This window comes from Cebidichthys violaceus, unplaced genomic scaffold (genome assembly GCF_023349555.1).
Source record: "Cebidichthys violaceus isolate CVI_PGR_0920_01 unplaced genomic scaffold, fCebVio1.0.p SCAF_13, whole genome shotgun sequence".
In the NCBI taxonomy this organism is placed as follows: domain Eukaryota; kingdom Metazoa; phylum Chordata; class Actinopteri; order Perciformes; family Stichaeidae; genus Cebidichthys; species Cebidichthys violaceus.
The window spans coordinates 15,838,900-15,850,192 of record NW_027176296.1 but is presented as its reverse complement, the minus strand read 5'-3'; the positions used below and the strand labels follow the sequence as shown (position 1 = coordinate 15,850,192).

General features: G+C 46.2%; 1 protein-coding gene across 1 annotated transcript in view; it reads right to left on the bottom strand.

Annotated features, from left to right (window-relative positions):
• Positions 1–8,716, bottom strand: part of LOC137870544 (pre-B-cell leukemia transcription factor 1-like) — a 26,148-nt gene extending 17,432 nt beyond the window's left edge. The window contains 2 exon segments of the mRNA XM_068707932.1: positions 7,268–7,341; positions 8,216–8,716. Coding sequence (XP_068564033.1) covers positions 7,268–7,341; positions 8,216–8,403 — 262 coding nt within the window. The 5' untranslated portion in view covers positions 8,404–8,716.
• Between the last annotated feature and the right edge of the window lie 2,577 nt (positions 8,717–11,293).

The following is an 11,293-nucleotide window of genomic DNA, read 5'->3' as shown; positions in this document are numbered from 1 at the left end:
AAGCTCTATGTTTACTATATCTCGACGGAGCTCGACGTCGCTCTGTGAGGAGGCCCCCCCCCCCCGCTGCTGCTCAGAGACGAGTCAGCAGATCTGTGGATGCCTCTGCTGGAAGGTTTTTTTTTTTCACGAACGCACCGATTTTGGACCGGGGGGGGGGGGGGGGGGGGGAAGAATCCAACATGGTGTTCTTTTAGGACAAAACATATGGCGAAACGCTCAAGCGATAACGTCGTCTTTGTTGCGGTTTCCCCGTATTTTCAAATGCTACTTTCCAGAAAATGAAGTGTTGCATAAATACTCCACCTGACACACACACACACACACACACACACACACACACACACACACACACACACACACACACACACACACTCGGAAGTGAGGAGTGAATGCATATCCTGTTTCTCGTAATGCAGCACGGATAAGATTACTGGCTGAAATGTTTCAAAAACACACAGGACCCAAATAAAAAAACAAAAAAAAACCTTTGTGCGCACACACACACACACACACACACACACACACACACACACACACACACACACACTCACACCCATACTTTAAAGTGACAGAGCAACTGCTTTGCCGTGTTAAATATCAGATGCAAATGAAAAGAGAAAATCTATCATGACTCTAATGTGGCCTGATAGGTGGGGGCGCACTCTCCTCTGAGGAGCCGAGCGGTGTGAGGAGGGTGATGTATGGAGGAGCTGGATGAGAGGTGAAAAGCGTAGCGAGACGGGCGAAAGGGAGGGGTGGATTGCTGGGAGGGAAAGTGGGGGGGGTGTGGGGGGGGGGCACGCAGTCCTGGCAGACTCCTGAGAGCCCAGGGCAAAAGTGGAATAAATGTTGATTAGTGTTGATTTTGTCCAACGAGCACCCGGCAACTGACAGTGGGACTAAGCTGCAGCGAAAGGGAACCATTAATCTTGGTCTGGTTTAAGTAGTGTATATTAATTTGTGTCATTTCCACTACGTGGAGAGGCCTCTCTCTCTCTCTCTCTCTCTCTCTCTCTCTCTCTCTCTCTCTCTCTCTCTCTCTCTCCCTCTCTCTCTCTCTCTCTCTCTCTCCCTCTCTCCCTCCCTCCCTCTCAGCGTCTGAAAGCCGTGGCAGCCTTTCACAGCGAATGTACAGTGGACGCCTGAAGGTGGCGTCTGCAAGTAGCAGCTTGGGGGGGAGGGAGGGGGGGGGGTGTAGAAAAGTGGAGGAAATGAGATTCCGAACACTACATTACGGAAAATGAACTCCTGGGGGGGGGGGGCGCGGTGATGGTGGGGGAGTTGGTATGGCAACCACATCCAAATGTAGCCATTGCATGTTCAATTTAACATGCGTAGCAAATTTGCAGAAATTCGTAACGTATTAAAGAAGGCCTGTATTTAAAAAAACAACAACAACAACAACAACAACAACAACAACAAAAAGGCGGGCCAAACCCGCAGGGACTGAGGTTTCAAAGAGAGCCTCTAACAAGCAGAGCAGCACAGCAGTGATGTGAAAGCGGCGCGTTGAGCGCAGGAGTCATGAAGAAGAAGAAGACTGCTTGGATCTCGCCTCCGTTCCGTTATCTTCGCTAACTGTTAAACGACATTTTTTTCCCCCTACAAACTGCATTCCGGTGGCCTTCCACCAGGAAGTGGGGAATACAACAACAACAACAACAACAACAACAACAACACTCACCAGTTCAGGAAATATATCAGGTAAAGAGTGAGAGGGGGGGGGGGGGGGGGGGGGCTGTCAGGCTGGGGGAACTTCTCCTGGTGAGAAATCTCATCGCTCTGCTCGTGTTCGCGTGATGTCAGTGTTAATTAACAAATGGCGGCGCAGTAAGATTCCTATAATTAAGCTCCTTAATATGATTAACACGTATCAATTAGGCGACTGACAATTAGCATAATGTATAATGTAAGCACATTGTTCTATACTGTAATGGTATTAACGCGCCATTTACGACGCTGTCACTCGCTGATGATCCTGTGATTAGGATTCTGCGTCGAACGTCGAAGGCAAAAGTCCGCATGTGGCCGACGGCGGCTGATCAATACACATCTTACCCTGTTGTCTACATCCTCTGTGTCTAAATTACACTTTAGATCTCTCTCTCTCTCTCTCTCTCTCTCTCTCTCTCTCTCTCTCTCTCTCTCTCTCTCTCAGTGGATGATTAAGCAGAGAGATTGGGGAAACAGCTGTGGCGACGATTTTGGCATTTCCTCCCCTCCCCCTCCCCCTCCTCTGAACGCTGCTCACCATCAGAGCACACATCTACATGCCGACAAGCCAACATTCACGTTCACTATCTGCTGGTTCACACTCCCAATACACATACTACTTAAGATGGATGTTTTGTTCTACATGAACTGTCATCACGTGGCAGAATAATAGACAGATTGATGGGCACTGAATAAAGAAGTTAGTTGCTGTCCTTTTTTTATGCTTATTTTTCCATTTTAATAAAGTTGCTGTTGATATTATTTAGTTGATGAGTCGGTGTGTAGAACGTGAACGTCAATCACAAACTTCCAGAGTCGTCAAACGTCTCGTCTAAATCTAGAGCTGCAGCGGTTCATTGGTCGGTCCATTGGTCGGTCCATTGGTCGGTTCATTGGTCGGTCCATTGGTCGGTCCAGTGATCGGTTCATTGGTCGGTCCATTGGTTGGTCCATTGGTCGGTCCAGTGATCGGTTCATTGGTCGGTCCATTGGTCGGTCCATTGGTCGGTCCATTGGTCGGTTCATTGGTCGGTCCATTGGTCGGTCCATTGGTCGGTCCATTGGTCGGTCCATTGATCGGTCGATAGGAAGACGCCAAATCGGCACTTATTTTGAAAATCGACGAATCGTTTACATCATTTTAAAAGCAAAACCTGCTCGGAGAGACGAGACAAAGTTACCTTGGAAACTCGGATAATGTGCTGCTTTCAATTTGAAGGTTTTATAGATAAATAACAGCCTGATTAAGCGTTAGCAAAAGTCATTTTTAGGTGCAGCTCTGGTTTTGTCCGACTAACAGTCCAAACCCTAAAGACGTTCAGTTTAAACGACACAAAGCGAAGGAAAGCTGCGAACCACCGGAGCCAGAGAATGTTTGGCGTGTTCATTTTAAATCGTGACCTAATCGGTTAATCACTCATCAAGATGGTCGCAGATTCATTTTTTTTTGCGTCAAATAGAATGAAAGGGACCAGTTGTCTCAGCAGACCGCACTACTGCTGAAACGCTACCTGATCCCCCGATGAAGGCCGCTCTGGAGTGTTTACACAGTGACGCGGCGGCTGTAACACAAAGAGGCAGATGCCAAGCACCTGAATGGACTGACAAGTCGACGTGGCGAGGGCTCCCAATGCGCCTTCCGCAATCAGAGCCCTGGCTCATTTCACCCTGTCAAACACCCTCCGTAAAACACCTCGCTTTCACCCCTCGAAAAATAACATTACATCACTCGGCGAGTCATTTTTTATAAATGGAGGATCCCCAAGGCTGGAAACCTTACACTACACAAACAAGGGGAGGGGGGGGGGGGGGGGGGGGGGGTGCGAGAAAGGCCGGCCCTTTTTTGTTGAGGTTAAAAAAAAAAAAAACAGCCAGTCAGAGCGGAGCATTCAGCGAGCGGCTCAGTCGAGGAGCGGTTTTGTTTGACACCGCGTTGAGATTTATGATGTTGGTGAAGTGTTTACAGGGGTCAAGGCGGCTCATTTTCCAAATCACTTTGTCGAGCATTTGCTTATCTAAGGAGGCCTTTTCATCAATCATAAAAAAAAAAAAAAAAAAAAAAAAAAAGGACCGATGGTGAAGACCAAGAGAAAACAGTCCACCTTCAAAACATATCTGTGACATCAGCGCAGACGGACGGATGGATTACAGGTCGAGAGGGAGAACTTGGATTCGGTCGTGTCGCATTTGATGTTGTGCCTCTCTTTGCTTAACTTGCTCTCAGTCAGTGGAAGGATGACGTTTCATTGGCCGACGGCAGCCCAGTCAAACGGTTTGGATTTATTTATTTGGAAAGTCTCCACGTTTTGGAACGCGTGAGCACAATAATTAATATGCTTTGTGCATTTAATGCTTCGTCTCTTCTTAGGAATGCACTACGCAATGCACACGCGCACACACACACACACACACACACACACACACACACACACACACACACACACTCATGCACTGTGTCTGAAAAACAGTATTCCTTTGAAGTAAAAAAGACAACCCAAATATGCCTGGAATGAAACCGAGTAAAGACGAAGAAGAAGAAGAAACAGCAGTGGATTAAATGAAGTGTGCTTTCCTTGTCCCTTCCTCTCTGCTGTTGCTGCACCATTGTGCTTGTTTATGCTGCACAATATTTCTGTTGGCTGTCCCTCACTTGAGCCCGGTAAAAATACACAGAGCGGGTCAGAAGTTCAGGCCCTAGATCAACACTGGCATTGTGTCCTGCAGGTGCTGTCAGCCGCTCCGGGGACAGAAAATACACACACACACACACACACACACACACACACACACACAAGCAAGCAAACAAACAGCGGCTCTGTGGCTGCACACACACACACGCACACACACACACACACACACACACCGGGGTCTGCGCTCGCATGGTTCTCGGGACAAAGAAGTTCCAACTGCAGCTCGGCGGAGAAGCTGAAGCCGCTGGACTCTGAGGCGGTGTTGGAGGTGGGACTGGGACAGTGATTAAAAGGAGGAGACGAGAAAGGTTCGTTTCCAATCAGTTTCACCACTGAGAATAATGACAACACGAAAACACACAGAGTTGCATCACGTATTCTTTTCATTTTCAGCCTCCCGGTGGTAAAGAAAGCCAAAATGACTTGTTCCACTAGCGCCAACTTCAAAACTACAAACACCACGATGCTACTAACGTCCCAGCATGGCAACGAATTCAGAAAACGTCACCCGAAGTGAAAAGCACAACTCGCTAAGAAATGAAATAGGTCTCGAACGTTATTTTTGAACCCTCGTCAGCTACTTTTAACAAATGTTTAAATTCAATTACCAAAAGAAGACCAAACCACTAGGGGCAGCAACAAGCTGCGACCTCCTCGAAGCGTTTTAGATAAATATCTGGACGTGGACTCCACAACACTTTGAGTTCAACCAGGAGAGTAAAATACTACTCAACGTATTCATATATTAACTGAAAAGTGCCCTGAGATAACTTCTGCTGTGATTCGGCGCTACATAAATAAATTAAAAATGGAATTCATTATCAAGCCTGTGTTCTATATTTGATGAGTGGACCTAACGAAGCAAGAGTAAAGCTCCACATTCACATCCAGGCCTTCTCCTTCTCCCTCCCCAGTGTGAGAGTGAAATGATGTTTTTCGACAGACTCGGCGTGTGGAAATGGATCTTGTTTTATTTACACTGAAGCTGACAGTGACCGAAGGTTTAGTTGTGTTTGGAGCGCCATGACTCTGAACTCGTGGTGGTTTTTAAAACCGTAGCAGCAAATCAACCTGCAGCAGGATTAGCAGAAGGCTTATTAAGAACACCAGTACATTTGAAGTGATATATATATATATATATATATATATATATATATAAAAAAAACAAAAAAACATCTTCAAATTATACCAGAATTAGAGAAAACGGTTTGAACCGCGATTAACCGTGAAGCGCTCCTCTCTAAAACTCAGAACAAAGCCGACTGGATGAAAAGGAAGACGACAGAAACGAGACGAGCACCAGATCTCCTGGCGTGGAGCTCCCAGCGAGCTGCACCTCGTATTTATAGGTTGCCGGCTGAAAGGGAAAAAAGAATGGCTGCGCAGGCAGGAAGAGGTCCAGGCTACTTTGTACTCTCGGCAGAGCCGAACTTTGGATGAACTCCCGAGAAGCGCCAGGGAGTAAAACACTATGCATAACTGTGTCACTCCCCCTCCACAAGAAACCTACCAAGACAACACACAAAAAAGAAGAAGCAGAGCAGCGAGCCAGCAAGGCTTCAAAAGCCCCCCCCCCCCCCTGCTCTCTCCCAAAGGCAGTGGCCGACTCGAGATCAACTGCCGGGGCTTACGGGTTAGGCAGCGAGGTGAGCTTCAATGGAAGAAAGAAAAAAAAACAACCTCAATGAAAACATCCATGAAAGCACCAGGCGAGGTGTGTGATCACACGCGAGAGAAGCGGCAACTCAAACGGCTCCGGCCTCCTCCTCCGGCCTCCGCAGAGGTCAAGTGTGAGCAAAGTGCAACTCTGGAGACAATGAGGAGAATCCCCTCCTCATCCTCCCATCCATTCCACTCGATTTCATGCACTAATGAGTGTGAAAGGCACACAGAGACGCGCTTTGCCTCCCGAAGCAAACCGGGAGTAGCCGCGCGGCCACTCAGTATCTCTCAGCAGTGGAACTTTTTTTTGAGGAGTCCTGTAGAGCGTCGGGGAAATAAATCAACAACAAACCAAAAAAAAAAAAAGATGGGAGGCGCGCTCGTCGGTCTGAGGAGCACCGAATTCCATCTGTGGCAATTTTCAAAAAAAAAAGAAGAAAATGTCACGTGGAGGGGTTGGGGGGGTTGGGGGTTTGGGTTGATTATTTTTTTTTTTTGGAAACATGACTTACGCCTCCCTACGTTGCGTTATTTCTCTCCTAGCAATTATTCTGCTGACACGCTCTCTCACAACTGCTTTAATAGAGAGAGGCACAATACAGAACGCAAAGAGACGTTTTCACCACACTTGACAGTTAACTCACGAGGGGAGACATCAACGCGCTTGTGACAATTTTTGCTCAATACTCTCTATTATTCCACAATAAAACATTTTTTTTTTTAAAAACAACCCCCTCACCCCCCCAAAAAAAAAACTCCCCTCCTCAGTCATATTTTGACACCATAATTGATAAGAACTGCTCGAGGTAATTGTCCACAGATCCTATTGTGAAAGAGTTAAAAACAGACTTTATAGCTACAGGAGGAAACACATGTCTTACATGTCAGTGAAATTTATATGGCCAATTGTGTTGTGACTTGACTATCCAGCGTCAGGGTTCTCCTTTTGTGAATCAGAGTCTGAATAGCACATTACCCGTCGATGATAAAATAGCCTCTCTGGTGTGTGTGTGTGTGTGTGTGTGTGTTTTTTTGTTTCTTTTCTTGTGAGCCACATGCTCCACTAGTGAACACATGCTGTATTCTTTTGATTGCGACTGGGGAGACCTGGAGCAGTTGTGGTGGACAGTGTGCGGACAGCAGCGGTGCAGCGGTTAGCTTCCTCCCCTGCTCGTGGTGCAGAATTAACGTGAACGTACCTGTTTTTTCTTTGATTTCGCACAAGACATTGAAAAGAGCTGGCTTCATTCTGTGACAGTTGAGAGCGTGTTTCCTGAAACAGAAAAGTGGCTTCAGAATCAAAACCACAGAAACATATATATATATATATATTTATATCTAACACCTATTCATCCTTCGGCATTATTGGACAACAAGGCTGCCTGTACTATCATTTCTATTTCTATTTTTTAACCTTTTAGATAAATGCTACAATTACAGGCCTATAATAATACAACTATTCTTCACACTTCAGATGAGCAGTACACACGTACAAAAGTAACTGCTGCAGCATTTTATTTAGCTCTGTCTGTTGTCCTGTTATTATAAAATTATACAATTCATATATATAGATTTTTTTTTTTTTTTTTTCTGATCAGCTTTGTCAATAAAACAAAACATTTGAAATGCATAACTTTGGTCCTCACTTCATTTAAAGTGGATTTACACAAAGATAGATGCAATGTGCATCACAAGTAAGAAAGTTACATTGCGTTTTGCTCGCCGCGCTGTAAACGAGCTGTGAGCCACTTGGAGCTGCTGGTCGGTTCATTACATTTCAAAAATAATTTATTAGCCGTAATATGCCGGGTATCGTGAACGCACCTCGGCTGTGTTTGAGGTGTAAAGCGCTTTAGACCCGTTGGCATGTCACAGTAATGACACCACATGCATACACTTTTATTTTCTCCCTCGGCAGTGACTTATTGAAATGTGAAGCCAATTTTTTTTACAGGCATGCCATCGTTGTTTTATATCGGCTTTTGCACACGGCTGTGCAAAAAAAAAAAAAAAGCCCTCACATTTTAAAGTCCCGTCTTCACCGCGCTGTATTGTAAATTTAGCAAAACACATTTTTCTTTTAATTTCCCCTTTTTGTAGCGCGTGTCTAGTTTTTGCCGCCGCCGCCTCCAGCGGACTCTCTTTACCTGGCTTGAGCTTCGTCCAGACTCTGATCCGTGATGGTCATGATTTGCTGTAAAATGTCTCCAATGTCCTGTTTTCTTCCGTCGCCGTCCGTCCCTCCGGTGCCCTCCTGCATATGCGGCGGCAGGCCGGGGTGCCCTGCCATGCCTACCCCCGTGTGAGAGTGCATCAACCTCGTCTGCTCGTCCATCTCTTCTTCTTCTGCTTCTTCTGCTCCTGCTTCTTCTCTATATAATTCTCTGTGGCGCTCTCGCTGCTGAAATCCTGCAAAAATACATATAAGAAGAAGAAGAAGAAAAAAAAAATAAAAAAAATCCCGGTGGTGTTTTTTTATATATATTTGCGCCGCGCAGCCGGTCGTCTCCTCGCGGGGGCTTTTGGTTTTTTTCTTCTTCTGGCGGGGGTTATCGGAGAGGAAAGCGGAGACACGAGTCCTCCTCTGCTCTCTGGCTGTCTCTCTCTCAGCTGGTCGGAGCTCAATGTGAAATCTGATCTGAACTGCCGTTGCCTTCACTGGAGTACGGCGTGCGTAAAAGAAAAGCGAGAGAGAGAGAGAGAGAGAGAGAGAGAGAGAGAGAGAGAGAGAGAGAGAGAGAGAGAGAGAGAGAGGAGGGAGGGAGAGAGAGAGACTGCTGATTTCTACTACTGACACGAACTAGGGCACGTTTTCTTGTAATGTGGCGCACTGATCCAAAACCACCCCCCTCCACTCTTCCTGCCAAATTACCCACACACACACACACACACACGCACACAAAAAAAAAGTGTCTGTGAGAAATAAGAAGTGTGGATTGATTTCACTCACTCACATCCCCCTCGTCATATACAGTACAGGCTGGGGCAGGCAGAAGCGTAAGCAAAGAGCACGAGAGTCGGACTCCGCCCACGCGACATGATTGGGAATATAAGACCGTTTAGCCCCACCTTGAGGTGCCTCTCGCGCAACGTCGATCATTGGACTGTGGAGGTGGGATGCGAGAGGAGGGGGGGGGGGGAATGCTGGGAGGAGATGTGGCCGCTGCCTTCCCCATGCGAGGGGGAGACGGTTCGGAGTGGCAGCGGGGTGATGAATGGAGCCTGAACTCCAAATAAATAACAGCGGCTGACACATAAGGTCTGCTTTAAGTCTCCCCTCGTGACCTCAGCGGGAGCACCCAAGGGCTCCACAGGAGACGATTTTATTCCCAGGCTGTGCCAAGACTCAAGGGACACCAATCAAAACCGCCGGCCAGCGCTTTTCATTTGTTATAATTAGTAGAGAGGTAATGTGATTGGAGATTTATGGCTGGAAAAGTCCATCCACCGATGAGACACCTTACGTTTGAGATATTCAGTTTTCCTTTTTTTTTTCTCTGTGACATCACATTCTTACGGTCAAACACGCTTGTTTTCGTCGCAGCGGAGCGTCGACTTTGTTCCTTCGTTTCCAGGTATGTTGCAGGGCTCCGCTTGGCTGACTTTGGCAGGGTCCTCCTAATGTAAGGCGGTGACCCATGTAGCGCAGCCAAGCAGCAAGGCCCGAGTGTGTCTGGCCAGGCTGAAAAGTGCCCTTCAGGCCCAGTGCTGCCTCACTGCCGCTGCTCCCCTCCGCCACTGAGAGCCATTCAGAGGGAAGAGAGGAGGAGGAGGAGGAGGAGGAGGGGCAACAAAAAGAAAACAAAAAAAAAACCAAACTCCAGTGTGGAACTAAAGTATGAACTGTGCTGTGCAAATCATCAGCCTGTGTGTATACATGTGTGACTCACATAATGAGGAAGGTATGTGAACGCTTAAGAGTGCCACAGTGTTTTAGTGTGAGCAGCTGAAAAACAGCGTTAAATGTGGCGATGACTGCGACCTGCGACCTCATTTCCCCCGCCATGAGTTCATTTTGACATGAAAAAATAAATAATCCACTCTGCAAACGACGCCCATCTGAATCGATGCTGTGGTGAGTTAGTTTTCGAATGTTGCATTTTTCTTTAAAACATTAAAGGTGGCCAATTGTAAAGCTTTTTTTTCCCGCCCATTTTCAAAAACCGCATTGTTTACATCCATGTTTACTTCGTGGTTGCACTGCTACATTTCTTGGCAAGTTAGCGCCACCTGTAGATCAGCCACAGACGGTTAAAACGTTGGCGTGGATCAGGCGGCAGCATCTACGACTGAGAAGTGCATTCTTTCTCATGGCCATTAGGGGGCGACTCCTCTGCTTAAAAAAAGAAGCCTATGAAAAAATGAGCCTACTTCTCTCTTGATTTATAATCTCAGTAAACACTGTTAACAGGAGTTTATGGTCTAAATCGCTAATTGCAAAGACTACTGTCCTGGGCAGTGCACGTACTCAAACAGACACACAAATAACAGTTATTGTTTTCACTTACAACTAAGCCAAAGGAAACACTAAACAAATTATTTTGAAGTGGAAGAGGTACTTTTAGTAGGTCAAAAAAATTGTCATCAATACAGCATGATGTTCATCTAGTAAATTATGGTCACATTGAAAGGAAAATAGACGACAACTTTAACCCCTTCACAGTGTGTTTTCACTTCATGAAAATTAATTGTAACTTATTGGTCGCGCAAAAATCTCTCATTCATCTTTTGGTTGTACTTCGGTTGTGTCTCGTGTCTTGCATACAGTCTATAGCAGTGGTTCTCAATCTGGAGGTCGGGACCCCCCACGGGATCGCAAGATAATTTCAGCGGGTTGCCAGATGGTTGCGGAGAAAGCCAATAAAATAACATATTGAAGAATAAAACAACATATTTTCGACTGAGGAATGTTTTTTAAATAGCATTGCCTAAACCAGTGATATAATTTGCCTCAGAATAGATTCTATTGAGTGTTTGTGAGAGTCAAAATGTGCCTGAACATGAGATTCTATCGGGGGATTTCCTGATTTTTCTTGGGGGGGGTTGCGACTCGAAAAAGAGAACTACTGGTCTACAGAGACAGAGCGCAATTAAAACCCGCCCAGACCAGAGGGGAAAACTATTCAATGCTCTCCATTGACTTTGTGGTGCGTGAAGGTGCCCCCGTGTCTCGTTCGTCTGCTAGCATACAACAGAAGAAATGCCTAAAAGCTATGTTTTGTTTG